Here is a 16600-nt window from a genome sequence, read left to right on the forward strand (position 1 = left end):
TCTTTGATCACCCGCCATATATACAGGCGATAGTGTTGAACTTGTTGGGGGTTGAACCGGCTTGCGTGAGAACTTCCACAGTTGATTGAATGTTCCTTTACATTCGGCCAAATAGACATCCACTTGGTTGTCCGAGATCTCCACGCATTTACCCTTGTATATCAATCTGCCTTCCTATTGGACAATGATAAAAAGAGTGGAATGGAAAAACTTCAATACTGTGTTCGTTATGACACTTTAACCAAAAGGCTTTACACTAGCTGGAACTGTCCAATAAAAAGTTGACATAAGATCTTCATTCCACACAACTATCAGGCGCTACACGTTCTGTTCTATCGCACCGCTAATGAACAGTACGTACGAGGAACTCCGGGCCATTCCACACACGTAGGAAACTGGCGGTGAAAACTGGGTTACAAGTGACCTCAAAGTGTTGAAGAATGATCGAATTTTGAGGACTAGAATTCGAACAACAGCCAGGAAATGAAGCCGTTCGAGGGCTTCATACCAGCATGCAACTAACTAACTTACAGGTTCGATGAAAGTCCCTGAGGAGAGCATACTACTGCTTTCACTTTCTGGAGCGTTTATTTGTAGGTCATCAACATTTTTCAGCGCTTGAACACCTAATTGCGACTGAACAAACCAAAGATAAGAAAGATTAAAGCAGGAACATCACTTATAACTGAACGGAATGTGGATTTTGGGGACAGATAACGGTGGAATGGAGACTCCATACTGCAAGGTGGTCTGTCCAAGAAACCCCAGAAGCACTGTCCAGGAGTTTCTTCGGCGTCGGGAGTCATCAGCAGTACACATCTCACGAACCTACACGACCATTCGAACCCGCGAGCTTTCGGTCGGCAACTGGATCCCATAACAGGTGGCTTGGTGTGTTGAACTGCGACAAATGTGTTTGATCTGAGGGAATATGCATGTGCGCACAGTCTAGCGCATCCCGGCTGCTTGTCTGCGGTTTCAAAGAGGTCGACGCGTGTGCTCAAGTATAATCAGCCGGTAATAATGTCCCCGGTACACTATGATATGCAAGGGAACCTTGCAAGAAAGCTACCTTGTTTACGCTTTGTGCAGTATCGATTTGCGTTCACAAAATGTTCTGCATGGTAGTATCTAGAGACCGGTTTTTCCTGACTAGACTACATTTTTGGCTTGGTGAAAAGACCACACACTTTGATCGAAGATTAGTATATCCACTCACCCCAATCACACCTACCTGTTCAGCCGCTTATCTTATCCGAATTGCGTTTGGTTATTGAAGAAAAGCAACTCATGCCTTTGAAATTGCTCCGTTAGTTCATCATCTTCATACCGAATAAACCGGATAAATCGATATTCGCATTGGTTTCATTGTGCTCGACATATCAACAGCTGTCTGTAATTCTGGCATGACCAATCACCACTGAGTTAGTTTTAACGAAACAATCAAGTGAGCTGCCTCGAGTAGCCCTCGTATAGCACATGATCAGGTCAGCGTTCGATGTTTCACAGCAGTTTTTAACATTTTTACATAAAAAGAGGCCTGGGGTCTTTATCCTTTTTGTCCATACTTCTATTTGAACTGAATTCAGAATGTGCATGTGGAACCGGTTTGGTGGAGGGGTGTGTGTTTGTTCCCAACACGTCATCTTAGTAGAAGCCGAATACCGGTTTTGCCAGCGTTACCAAAACATTTGCTTGTAACGTTTTCCCTCCTAGCATGTCAGGTGTGAACTCTCACTTCATATTAAGGTGGCTGGATTCGATCCTGGATCAACAGAGTGATGAATTTTACAAACAGCTTGAAATCTCTGTGGGATCTCAGAGTCAGCTTTTTGTGTCTGGATACCAGGCTGCTCTCACTCCGGTAGATCATTAAAGGTACGAGGTTCGCAACGATTACTTTTGCAAATTCAGGTGACCTCCTTGTCTTTGACCAGATTGACAAAGATTCCACCGATTTTATTTCGTTTGGTATCTAACTAGAATTAGGATGCTCACACTTTGTTCTGTACAAAAGTTAGAGATTACAACCACCTTCCATTCCAAGAACTCAGCAGGACGGCACTTTTACCCAGATTCGCTCAATACGCCTAGAATTGGCAACGATAATACTTGGGACATCACCTGTAATTTCTTGTATATAGTCTACTGGATTTCAGTTGCCAGTGTCTCGCTTTTGGAAGACATTCACAAGGTGTGTCTGGATGTCCTGGATTCAGCATGACGATCGCTCTCGTTTGGAACCTCGCGACCACTCCCAATTGGTCCTTTAACGAGGGTAACATATGCGAGGAAAGGCATACAACAGATGACGCGTTGCACTGTATATTGATTTGCAGCTTACAGTTAGTGGTGACCAAATGCATCCGTTGATACTCGACTTTCCAGTCAGTGTCAAATAAAGCCATATTCTTGACAGAAAAATTCGGTTTTATATCACATGTCTACGAAATGGTTTTACTGGAGTTTCTTCATCCGAACACTGCTCACACAACTGTTGTCCAAGCAAACCCCGCAAGTAGAAACATATGGACCTCTTTTTTATTTGACCCACGACCCTCAAATTTATTGATCCTTAACTTTTAAGTCGCCAGTTGTTCTTCTAAGTCCACATCCTTCCTGAGAAGGGTGTCTGCGAGTATCGTATTAGTCTATGAACATGAATACTGAAACTGACAATCGATTCTTATATGTAATTATGACTCGAACATCTATACGGTGATGCGTGAAGCAGCTACCTTCATGTGTTGGTCTGAATGCGCATGTATGCAGTAAGCTTCACCTTGAGGTGACAGAAACGATTAACTACCTTTTATGGGGAAACGGGTTTTCCGTGTTTATAGAAAAGCCGCTACCCACTGTATTCTTACAGATACTAGTCAACAGACAAAAATGATGATCCGGCTGTAATACCCTTTCGGTGCCTAGATGCCATGTTACCCGAAAGAACAAAAGGGTGAAGTTTCAGTCAGTTGACTCTCGCAACCAAGTACATTCACCCGCACACACAGAAGACCCAAACTGATCCATTAAGCAGCCATTGAAACGATTACTAAACACGCCCTAAAAGGATTCCAGGATAGATAGATAGATAGATCGATAGATAGATAGATCGATAGATAGATAGATCGATAGATAGATAGATCGATAGATAGATAGATCGATAGATAGATAGATCGATAGATAGATAGATCGATAGATAGATAGATCGATAGATAGATAGATCGATAGATAGATAGATCGATAGATAGATAGATCGATAGATAGATAGATCGATAGATAGATAGATCGATAGATAGATAGATCGATAGATAGATAGATCGATAGATAGATAGATCGATAGATAGATAGATCGATAGATAGATAGATCGATAGATAGATAGATCGATAGATAGATAGATCGATAGATAGATAGATCGATAGATAGATAGATCGATAGATAGATAGATCGATAGATAGATAGATCGATAGATAGATAGATCGATAGATAGATAGATCGATAGATAGATAGATCGATAGATAGATAGATCGATAGATAGATAGATCGATAGATAGATAGATCGATAGATAGATAGATCGATAGATAGATAGATCGATAGATAGATAGATCGATAGATAGATAGATCGATAGATAGATAGATCGATAGATAGATAGATCGATAGATAGATAGATCGATAGATAGATAGATCGATAGATAGATAGATCGATAGATAGATAGATCGATAGATAGATAGATCGATAGATAGATAGATCGATAGATAGATAGATCGATAGATAGATAGATCGATAGATAGATAGATCGATAGATAGATAGATCGATAGATAGATAGATCGATAGATAGATAGATCGATAGATAGATAGATCGATAGATAGATAGATCGATAGATAGATAGATCGATAGATAGATAGATCGATAGATAGATAGATCGATAGATAGATAGATCGATAGATAGATAGATCGATAGATAGATAGATCGATAGATAGATAGATCGATAGATAGATAGATCGATAGATAGATAGATCGATAGATAGATAGATCGATAGATAGATAGATCGATAGATAGATAGATCGATAGATAGATAGATCGATAGATAGATAGATCGATAGATAGATAGATCGATAGATAGATAGATCGATAGATAGATAGATCGATAGATAGATAGATCGATAGATAGATAGATCGATAGATAGATAGATCGATAGATAGATAGATCGATAGATAGATAGATCGATAGATAGATAGATCGATAGATAGATAGATCGATAGATAGATAGATGCATATATAGGACAGGAAATTTGGCCATCTTCCTGCAATGTTTCAGTGTTCCACACCCGTTTTTATTGTATAGAATTGGCAGTTGATTCACCGCACCCAGTTAATGCTTACCCAACAACCGGAATGCAGCCTATTGTTTTGGGCCACTCTTAATCGATGTTTCGTTTTAATCCCAGGTTTTTCAGTTTGCCCTGGAGGAATATTCAATTGTTCGTCTTTGAAAAACAGTTTTCTGAAGTTCGCACTACATCACTTTTGTTACCCTGTCGCGATATACTGATCTGAGCGCACATCAAGTGACCGACTCGTTCTACCGCGTTTCCGCGAGCTTACATATGTCTTTAATTACCAGAAAGTTCAAAAAGAGACGCGCTAGGTGCTTGAATTCAAATAAAACTAAAATTGTATAACATTGAAACTTCAATTAAATTGATTTGGCAGTATATTATTCAGAAAAACGCTGATAAGTTTGACCCTAGCATGCCAATGTGCCATTTACCTCTGTATAATCAAACTTTTGTCTGTCCGTTCCACCACATTTCGCCATGCCAATAACGCCTTTGGCTTCATCCACCGACCAACATCTGCTGTCACGTCGGATTTCCTTACTGGGTGTCCAGTACCAGAGCTTTGGCATAAACAGAATAGCAGTAACCATAAGTTAAATCAAGCAATCGATACTTCCTAAGCAGTAAAGTGCGTCTCTTTCCAAGCAAGCATATGCCTCATCATATCACGGTCAGTGAAAAAAATCAGACAAAACAAACAATTGCATTACAGGGCCCCTTCATAAAATCTACAAACTATGGTAGGCGTGGAAGTAGCTACTCTGTCTTCACCGGTTAGTGAACGAGAGCAAATCCTGCACGCCGATCAATGAACTACCACAGGGGTTTTAACATAGTGGGTGAAGCAAACCTGGTCTCATGTGTACTGTGTCTAGGCCTTGTAGTTTACGAAATAAAGCGGCTGGACACCCTGAGGGTGCAGAGCAAAACGTCAACTATAAAGCCTCAGAAGTGCAAAACTGGCATACCAAGACGTAGTCTGTGTAACAAGCTAACTAATCGCCAATTTTTCAGCTATTCGCCAAACTTACATTATCGGTTGCAGACCTTTCATCATTAGTGGGGCTTCTCCCCATGCTTCTCTGTCATTTTAAAATCTTTTCTCTCAAAAGACCGAACCTTTGGCGAGATATAATTTGGGTTTTGAGTACTCCAATATGTGAACTACATATACAGGATGATATCTTCATTCGAAGACCGTGGACTGCTCCATTGTTCCGTGGAATACTGTGGACAAGACTGTGCCAAGACTCAGTACCGAAGAGTAATTTGCTATAGTGAGTGGCTTTAATGTTAGGGAGTGTCACACTCTGTGTGATTAGTAGTCCTCTGTAGCAAGATGCACTGATTTCGAAATTTCGAAAGATGTGACAAGTCTGTTGTAACCGTAAACGTTCGACAGTGTAGTGAATCAAGAGGACAATTTAACCCCCCAGAACCCAAACCTTACAACGCAATCTTTTTGAGTCTGACTGTGATGACATTCCGAGTACAGCAGAGCATGCTGAAAAACAGCTATCCCCGTCTTTCTTTCCGTGCAACTATGCCTCTCCTGTCCCATTATTATGCAGAGTTCATTAGATTTCAGGGCTTGGGTGATCCATTTCTAAGACATCTTAGATTTTGGCATACCGGAATGGTTGCTACCTACATTTGACCACGTCGTGTATCGGTATAAGATACTGCACCAAAACAGCAATATTCCAACGACATAATCCAACCCCGCTCGTTGTTTTCCTGGAAACGTTTTGGTTATTTAAACCGAATGGACTCGTTTGACGATGTATACTACTGATGAAACATGCGAGTAGCGTCTGGCAAGGTGTCCGAGTTCAGTCTCTGCACTTGATGGAAGGCTGGCAAGCAAATTAAGGAGATGCCTTGTAGGGATTGTTCATAAGTGCTTAATATTCAAATATAGTCCAGAGCAGTTCAACAGGGTGCTTGAGAGTGCTCGCTTTTCAAATACTTTGTCCGAAGATATTTACTTTCGTGTCTAATAGCTTGTGACTGCTTAGCAGCTGAGAAGCTTTCTCCCTTTCGCCAGGATTGCCGTGATCGTGTTTAAGTCTGATGGGCAACAACTCACTCTGACTGGTCTTGAACTGTTTATCCTGCCTTAACACAGATCCTGTAAAGCTCAGTCAACGGGCCATCTTCATCCTCCCAAGGTTTTGTACCCGACAGGATCGACAACAGCTGAGATGTAGCTTCCTGACTACTCACTGGTAATCAGTTGAGTGTGATTAAATTGAGGACTGGTTGAAACCATATTCCACGCTTCTTAGCCTTTCCTACACCCAATTCCTTCAGACTTTCTGTTTATCACATCCCTTACGTACGTCGTGAAACATTGGGAGTGATCAGTCAAATTTACTGACTAATTCAGTAAATGTGTTAACCCGAGAGATTATTTCATCTTGTAAGTTTTATGCGCTCACAAGTAGTAACGCGTGCAATGTTCTAGTCAACTTGTAACACCCTGCAGCACACCGAAACGCTAAATACTCGATACGTTAGAATCAGAGGGAAAGCTGTAGTGCAGATAACGACATTCTTCAAAAATTTTGAAATCTTGATTGTTTGCTGCTGTAAAGGGATAAAATAAGATAGTAGATTGAACAGAACCGGTAAAAAACAATGTATTATCAACATCCGTTTGCAACTACCTGATTTCCACCCAGACGATGGCATGGATAGCCACGTAGGAGGTGCAGTTTTGGCTGGTGATCATCGGCTGACGCGTCTAGACAAATGGCCATTTTGAAACTTTCGATCTGCAGGACGAATACAAAGCCAGATAGATGAGTTTGCGTGAGCAGAGCTACACAAAGCTAACCAGCAAAGATGATATTTGAAAATTTCGGACAAACATGTCTGTTCTCTTGATTCGTATACGCTATTACTCCAGAGGGGTCATGTCATTAAATTCGTGCCTCGGGAGATGTAGATTATAAACTTATATGTTATTTAACATAAAACTACATCATACGTGAATTATACTGTTCAATGGACTTGTTCTCCGAATCAAGTTGCTTGCATATATTTGTAATGTGCTACTCATAAGGTTGCTGAAAATCCGTCGCAACCCACGAACCGGTTTCGCCCTTCTTGGGGCCCGTCAGGTAGGCGTAGTCCTCGAGTTTTCGTCAACATTATGTTCTACTTGAAACCAAATTGCACGAAATTAGCGAAATACACCCATTTGCAAACACCACAAGCGAGATATTCAGGTGGGTTCCAGGTGAGTCTCCAGAAAAACCAAATTTGTTTGCAAACAAATTTATTTCGCTTATGAGTAGTAAATTACAAATATACACATGTATCGCGATATCTCGAACATCGTAGCAACTGAAACAAGAGGCAGCCTGGTGCGGCACATTCAGTTGCCGGGAAACATCACAAATATATTTGTAATGTGCTACTCATAAGGTTGCTGAAAATCCGTCGACAACCCACGACCGATTTCGCCCTTCTTGGGGCCCGTCAGGTAGGCGTAGTCCTCGAGTTTTCGTCAACATTATGTTCTACTTGAAACCAAATTGCACGAAATTAGCGAAATACACCCATTTGCAAACACCACAAGCGAGATATTCAGGTGGGTTCCAGGTGAGTCTCCAGAAAAACCAAATTTGTTTGCAAACAAATTTATTTCGCTTATGAGTAGTAAATTACAAATATACACATGTATCGCGATATCTCGAACATCGTAGCAACTGAAACAAGAGGCAGCCTGGTGCGGCACATTCAGGGGCAACATCACATCACAAAAGAGAGGTTCGACTGGGTTCCAGGTGAGTCTCTCGATAAACCAGATGAGTTTGCAAATGAGTGTATATTCGCCAAGTTGCTTGAAGTTTTTCTCACAGTTGATGCCTCATTTTACTTTGGGAAAACCTGCGTCTTAGATATGTGGCGTCACTGGGACGCTACTACAACGAACATCGCAACAGTGAACTGAGTTTTCGCTTTCGATGTGTGCCATTAATGTTGTTTGCAACGGACGAAGTTGATGGAACGAACCCATCAATAAATTGAATGCAATTTGAAATGAGTTCACTCTATGTCACTTCAAGTACATATCCCGTACCAGATTACAGTGGATTCAGCTAGTACGCCTTCGTCCACAGAGTATTAGGAGAAGAAAAGAACGATCACCACATGTTGGAGGCACCGGTGGACAGACACAAAGGATTCGAGAAATACACCCATTTGCAAATCAATTTGGTTTTCACGAGACTCAACTGAATCCCTCGTTTATGATATTTCGCACCTGAAAGTGCTGCACACAGGCCACCTCCTGTTTCATTTGACACGGTATTCGAGATATCGCAATATATTTTTATAAAGTAAACTACTCATAAGGTTGCTGGAAACTTTCCGACAGCCCACGACTTAAATTAGGTTGATTATAGGGTACTTCTGCATCTCACGTGGCTTATTCTCGGTTTTCGACCACAAAGGATGTACTTGAAGTTTTGTTTTAAAGAACCATCTTGAAAATTTCACGATTCTATCCTGTGCTTGTAGGATCGTCAGTTCCTTGCACTATACAATACCAACAGTTGCAGAGTGGATCCCAAACCCCGAAATGTGTTCACTTTTTGGTCCAATGCAACTGATGTTACTATAGACCTCTAAGTGGAAAGTTTTGAAAGAATACCTGTTTCTCTCATCACCGATATGCAACCGAAGCCGACATGTTGAGCTTGGGATATGTGCCCGATAGACTTTCTAGTCTGTCTGATCAGGCTGCTCTGTTCTTGGAACACAGTCTATGCCAACAATGTTTGGACTGGACTATTTCGCGCTCTTCTTGATCATGGAGCACCTTGGAGGCGCCCCGTTGTGAGCAGAACTGCATGGTGCCCTTTGGGTCAAAGGTGCTTGGTTGGAAACCTCATTTCACTCCCTGACAAGAGTAGAACTTTAGCATGTCCTCATTTTTACCGGATTTGCCCTTCTTGAGGCACATCAGGTAGAGGCAGTCACCGAGTTTCCGTCAACCTTATGATCTACTTGAAACCAAACTGCACGAAATTAGAGGCTCACCAGCCTGAGAACACCATAAACGAGAGATTCAGCTGGGTTCCAGGTTAGTCTCTCGAAAGAACCAAATTAGTTTGCAAATGAGAGTATATTCGCTAACACCGTAAGTCATTTTGATATGTTACTACTTAGAAGAGTACAATATCGATTCAAGCGGGTACTATTAGGAGCTGTCCGAATTCACGCAACCGGTTGCCAGAGTCCGCAAATGCACCGTTTCATTCGACCGGGGATGGTACACATCACAAACCGCATGTGAACTTACGTCTCCATTAGCCAAGGAATTGGACGGGACGAACAACTCTGGGAATACATTGTTTAGATACCATTTGAACGACTGGCATTTTAGACGTTCCCGGAGGGCCTTGCGATCCGATACATCACCGTATTCGCCCTGAAGTATGAAATAGCGCGGTAAGTTGGGTAAATAGAACAGAGATTTATCTGAGAACATCACAAACGAGAGATTCAGCTGGGTTCCAGGTGAGTCTCTCGAAAAACCAAATTAGTTTGCAATTGAGTGTTTATTCGGTAATTCCGTACAATTTGGTTTCAAGTAGAACATAAGGTTGGCAGAAACCCAGTGACTGCGCCTCTCTGACGAGCCCCCAAAAGGGGCGAAACCGGTCTTGGTCTGCCAACGGATTTTCAGTAACCTTATGAGTAGTAGAATATAGAGATTTATCTGGTTAGTTTAGTGAAACTGCCAGAAACGCATATCTGAGGCGAAATTTCACGTCACCGAGTGCATTTAACTAGGTTCATTAAACCAAGACTGGGTGGATGTGTATCTGAAAATCCGCAGTAACTGACTTTCCTGTTTGTGAGGTCACGTGCCCAAGCATCCGTCAGCAAATCAATAGACTATGTTGCAGACGAAAAGAATCTCAGATCGTCACGCCATCTCGATTTTCTTTTCAATTACGGATGCTTTGCCTTCTAGTGGCATCTTTGACTTCTAGCCATATTTTTTAAAATCACAAAGTGAGATTGTTGGTGCCTAGGAGGATAGGATAATATAAGCCAGATGAGGTAGCATTTCTCCTAAATATTTTTTTACTCAGTAGTGAAGTCAGGGCGGCGCAGTTCATTGATTCGCTGACAATTTTGGTCAATGCCTCCTAAGAGCTTGTCACTCAGGTGCCCCACGTGACGATGCGCATATATGAAGAAATCCGAACAGCCCTCTTGGAGACGCCCCACAGAAAACGCACCATTTCGATCCGAGGAACCTCAAGGAAACCAAACGCCTTGGAAAATACAGTCTTCAGTGCTTAAATTTAAGTCAGATGAGGTAGCATTTCTCCTAAATATTTTTTTACTCAGTAGTGAAGTCAGGGCGGCGCAGTTCATTGATTCGCTGACAATTTTGGTCAATGCCTCCTAAGAGCTTGTCACTCAGGTGCCCCACGTGACGATGCGCATATATGAAGAAATCCGAACAGCCCTCTTGGAGACGCCCCACAGAAAACGCACCATTTCGATCCGAGGAACCTCAAGGAAACCAAACGCCTTGGAAAATACAGTCTTCAGTGCTTGATTTAAATTTAAGGGAGGGGGTCATTTATAACGCCGAAAAAATGAGATCTGTTCCTTTGGCAAAACTACTTAAGTGACACGTCTACAAGTGGCTACTGAGCAGTGGTCAGCCGTTACAAAAATCCCCCAACCTATCAAAAATTGGACGCATAGTTTGCTTGAAACGTTTGTAATGATACAGTTGAGGTTACTCTATCCTCCTCAGACAACTCGCGGTTTCGTTAACCTACTTAGGTAAGGTCACCGAAACTCCTTCGGCAGTCCATTGCTGAGTTCACGCCTCTCTCGTTTCATCACTAGGCGTTTACATCAACCATATATCCCACACCAAATTGCAGGTAAGATTGGCTATGTATTCATTTGTAAGTTAAGTTCGGGTTATGAAACGAATCGACTGAAACCTTCGTTTCTGTGAACCTTCAGCTAACCACGCTGCAGGAGGTAACCTTTGTGCTGGCCATCAATTTGAAGGCCACTACAAAGACAAGAAAGAGATTTGGCCAATATTCTGTTCACTCTTCTGCTAGCACAAAATTACTTGCAAATTAAAGTGTGACCCTCTCTCAGTTTTTTTCTTCGTATACTGAAGGTACCACGGATTCGAAACCGTAAGCGTAGGAAAACCGGGGCACGTTATTTCCTCACTTAGGAGTTGTTATCGCAGTTTGCACTACCTCATATTTTTTCATAATATCTGGTAAAATCTAATGTCCGATAATCTCCACGAGTTGATTATAGGTAGATAAAGCCTCGCATCTTTTGAAATTCGGTGGGTGTAGTCATCGTGAAAGTATTACATCATAAGTAATACTGCATATTGCCTCTGGGATAAGTCATGTCATTACTTGCAACCGGACACAGGGAATTTCGACCTTTATACGAAAGGCCAGATTCCTGAAAGCAACTGCTGAATGTTCGAAATCTATTGAGACTCAGCTCCGCTAGATGTTGACCAGACAGACAACGCCCCTTCAATATACAGCGCCTCACAGCGTTGTATCAGACCCAGGCAACGTGAGTCAGCGTTGATCAAGATCAGACTATGCACCTGCAATATGTGGCGCGTCGCAGGCTCCTAACAAAGCCAGACCGCGTGTTTCAGCATCGAACCAAGTTCAGGCAGTGTCCCTCCAATAAATAGCTTGAGACCGTTTTATTTTCGTACTCGTACGCACTCACGCTTGTTCGAAGTGTGGCCGTTGTGTTCCCTTCTGTGAGTCTTTTTTCCCGGCACTAGGCACTGGAGCTGGTCAACAGTCAGGTACAAGAGATTGGCGAGTCAGTAGATATAACAGCTTCAAGGCCAGATAAGTCCGCCATCTTGTGCCTGTAAGATCCAGTATTGTTTTATTGTGTTGCGTCACAAAGCTGCGTTCTAGGGACAACACTTCGGCATCGCTTACTCTTTCAAGCAGAGTGTTATCCAATGATCGTGTACAAGATCGGGAGGAACGGTGAACAGAAACCCCACTATTCCATTTTCGTGCTCACAAATGAGTACATTTCAACTGAATAGCCTAGATACAAAAATTGTTCCGTTGGCACTGTGCATGAACTTTTTTTCGAATTCTCGGGAACGCACAAAAGTCCGACAAGCTGAGCTGGTTGATTCCCCACTGTCTCTGGGATATAGGGCGATCAGACTGTGCTCAAGAAACTGCTTCAGATTCCATTCTAATACCGGTGTAGTCAATGGTGTTTGTAGTTGAGTTCTGGTTACTTCTGGACGGGTTACCTCACTAATGGTAGTTGATTCGAATAGGTAAAATCGTTACTTATGGAGGCGCCACTTCATGGTATGGGTTTACTTTCTCACAGGTGACCACTGCCTGCAATTTCACGTTTGCTTTCGATAATTTACGGTCAACAAGCTGGAACACTTGATATACTACTCATTAGGTTGCTGAAAAAGCTTCAACAACCGTTAGCTTAAAAACATCACAATGAGAAATTCAGCTGGGTTACGCGTGAGTCTCTCGTCAAAACCCAAGCTGATACGCATGTCTGACAAATTACTGGACTCACCAGCTTGAAGTTGAATCTTTCGTAGAAATAACCTTTGTATTCGTCCATCCAAACCTCAGCGAGTCGAACAAGATTGCGCCTGAGCGTGTGGCCTGTGTTGTTTTGGATGGAATAGGGTGACTTCGTTCGGAACACGTGACCAACATGGCTGCATGGGTGAACTTGCAGAGTACCGCCACACATCCATGTCTACGCATGAATAAACCGGAATCAATACAGATTTACCTTGAATAATCTTGGTGGAAAGAATCTACATGTAGCCAGCCACAGCTTAAGGAACAGTTATTGATTAATCAGACTTGTAATTCAGGTGAATCATGTGATTTTTTTGAATTTAATGTTTCTACTAATACTGTGAAACAGATTTTAAGTAAAAACGATGCGGTACACTGTTATGTCGCCTGTACATTCGACGTGGCCAGTTAAATTACAGCTGCTCACTCTGGGTGCCGTACAGTTTTTCGAGTGTGAAAACAGTGGCTCTGTAATGGCTGAGTGAAACCTGTACAACTGAGTACCCTTCCATAAAAGACTTCAATAAATATGAAAATATGGAGGAATATCTTTCCGATAAAGGTGCAAACAAAAGCTGTAACCGTGGGCGTTCGAAACCAACCAGTTTTATTGTGAATGTTTAGAAACAACCACCCGATTCACCAATAACCTGAAGACGAAAAAGGTTACATTTGGGGTCGTAAAGATACAGTTATTCCAAAAGTTCTGTATTTGATATCTCCCAGTCTTAATATCAGTTCAGGGGTGCTAAGATTCTTGGGGGACGTCATTTTTAAAAGCTAATGTTCTCGAGTTCAAGGTAAGTCAGAAGACACGTACGGACACGGGCGTACTGAATACACGCGACCAAGCCGGTCCGCCTTGTAGGGGATAAGCAACCACCTAGAGTCACATGTCAAGTCATCCCACACGCAGCTCTCTGATATATTGAAGGATAGACACTCAGGCGTGCCGACCAATCGGAAGCGCATCCAGTCTGCCACTAAAGTCACAGGCCAGATCGGTGGTGGATTGACGAACGGACAGGCACATGCGCAAACACATCGAAGCGGCCACTGTCAACTGGACTTAGCCAATTCCAGCTTAGCAGCGTTCGACCGGCCTTGACTCCCTTGCTGACCGGTGTAGGCACTCTGAAGAATTTGGACCTGCTTACAAGCCCTCGCTTCCATCCGGAGCCCACCTGTTGGCTCCGGTGTTTGTTCCGCATCAGGCCGATGCTTCCTAGTCCTGATATGGTCTAAATGACGGTGTGCTATCCTCCCCTCTTCTAACAACACGTCGATAAGATTACGGTTTGTCGACGTCCACACCCAGGCACCCATTCGTTATCTGACGGTTGAATTTTGGCGTAAAGCTCCTCGCCACTTCGTATTGTGCGAGGTCGGAGGTGTTTATCTGCGTTTTGCTTCACGGAACACTGCCGTTGTTTTATCTGCCAAGTCCGGCCGTAGCAGATCCAAACCTGTTCGAACTCTCCGTCCTATTAGCAATTCGGAGGGTGCCTGGCCCCAAGTAGGATGTGGCGCAACTGCAGTAAAAACTTGTCCAGTCTGGTTTGTAGCTGAGCTTTGTTCCATCAATTCATTCTTTACCGTTGCCACCGCGCGTTCAGCCGGGCCGTTCAAAGCGGAATGGTTCGGTGCTGTTAAAGCATGTTCCAACCGGTTGGTATTCAAAACAGTTGAAATTCCGCATCGCCATGCCGCTATCGGAAACAGTCGTAATGCAAACGTGCTGCGAAGTGTCGAAGGTCGACGCACTAGATGCAGTTCTGGTGGGCACCGCTTCTATCCACTTCGAATGCGCATCGACAATCACAAGGTTCATATAACCTTCAATAAGGTCACAATAATCCACGTGCACGCGGCTCCACGGTCGTGACGGCCACTGCCATGGTGATATGGGCACTGCCGCGGACAAAGCCCTATTTTGCTGACACGCCTCGCACTTTTGCACCATCACTTTCACACCATGATCGATACCAGTCAACCAGACATAGAATCTGGCTAAAGCCTTCATTCGTATATTCCCTGGGTGGCCTGAATGTAATCCCCTTAAAATTTCCGGACGGTAGCATCTTGGAATTATCACTGTTGCACTCCACCGTAGAAATCCGTCTTCTACACTTAGTCCTGACGATCGTTTATGGAATCCACTCAGTATACTTCCAACCTTCTCCGGTCATCCGTATAAAGTGAAACGAAGCACGCGCGAGAGTTCTGGATCGTTCCTTGTTCCTACTCATACTTCCGCAGCAGTGATAGGTAGATCATCAACCCAACTCATTAAATTTACTAGCTCGGCTGGTTTCGGTGTGTGAAATGGCGCATCTTGCAGCGGTAGGCGACTTAGGGCATCCGCCATGAGATGCACTTGTCCAGGAGCAAATGATACCGATAGCAGGCAAGTTTTAAGGCCCAACGCTACATTATAGGCGAATTCATTTGAGGTATTGGTTTGTTTTCTCCGAGAATTCCAAGTAAAGGTATGTGGTCCATATATATGTCGAAGAGGTAGTTTTCATTTGAGGTATTGGTTTGTTTTCTCCGGGAATTCCAAGTAAAGGTATGGGGTCCGTATATATGTCGAAGTGGTAGTGTTGAAAACGTGTCACTCCGAACAGAATCGCCAATACTGTCAATTTGTGCGTACTTGTGCAGGCGACGAAGATTGTGAATCGTAGGCAACCGGTTTGAGAATTCCCGATCTATCCTTCAGCGATAACACGGCTCCAACATTATATGGGTGAAGCTTTACAGGCAAGAACAATGGGATGTGTTGAATCGATAAGAGTGAGCATCGAAGGATTCATAAGGAAATCACTACACAGATGGCGAGAGAGTGGGACCACGGTAGATGGACTAACTAAATCGCCCAATACACCCTTCATGTGAGTTACGGGTCCTTACTTTGTCATAATATGACGATCAGGATAGTTGTACACAAACATGATAGAAGAACATAACATGTGATATGTCCAAAATCAAACCAGAACAACTGTCTACTGTCTGCACCCGCGAGTTCAACCTCATCTCATCAAATTCTCAATTTATGCGTCGCTCATAAGTAGTTTACAAAAATAGTCTAGTGCACTTGCCTTGAAAGATAATTCCAAATTTTCTCCACCCCAAACATCCATCTGTGGATCGTAATACCCCAAGTAGGCAAAGAAGTCACGATGCACGCTGAACAGACCTCCGGCAATGGTTGGTGCCCTGCAAGAAGAACACACGAAACTGATCTTTCGTCACAAAGATGTTGGTAATCAGTGGGTCAGAATCAACCATATGCTGGGAAGTAGAGGACTGAGAAAACCGGACAAGCAGAATTAGGAACCAGGTCAAATCGACCAGTTGCGATAGCGCGTACGGTCTTTTACCATTTCTTACCACATGTTCCCCAAGTTATAATCGACCAAAATATGCCGCTATTTTTTACACACCACATATTTCTGTCCAAATTAAACTAGACTTTCAGGGAAGCCAGTGTCCCCAACCTGGTTATGTTGTCAGAATTGGCCATGGTAATCGGGACACGGTGTTCTTCGTTGGAATGGCATACTTTCCCGGGTTCACCTTTCACATCAAACTACGTTGATGGATATATGCGCATAATAGACA

General features: G+C 43.0%; 1 protein-coding gene across 1 annotated transcript; it reads right to left on the reverse strand.

Annotated features, from left to right (window-relative positions):
• Nucleotides 1-12: 12 nt before the first annotated feature.
• T265_13568 (hypothetical protein) lies at nt 13-14302 on the reverse strand (the record flags this gene model as incomplete). Its single annotated transcript, XM_009169527.1, has 9 exons — nt 13-174; nt 3059-4309; nt 4781-4909; nt 7019-7126; nt 8035-8199; nt 9613-9842; nt 12117-12183; nt 12963-13110; nt 14046-14302. Coding segments are annotated over 9 exons (2517 nt in total), but the record flags the coding sequence as incomplete, so codon positions are not given.
• Nucleotides 14303-16600: the final 2298 nt, after the last annotated feature.

Source organism: Opisthorchis viverrini (assembly GCF_000715545.1).
Source record: "Opisthorchis viverrini unplaced genomic scaffold opera_v5_81, whole genome shotgun sequence".
Lineage (NCBI taxonomy): Eukaryota > Metazoa > Platyhelminthes > Trematoda > Opisthorchiida > Opisthorchiidae > Opisthorchis > Opisthorchis viverrini.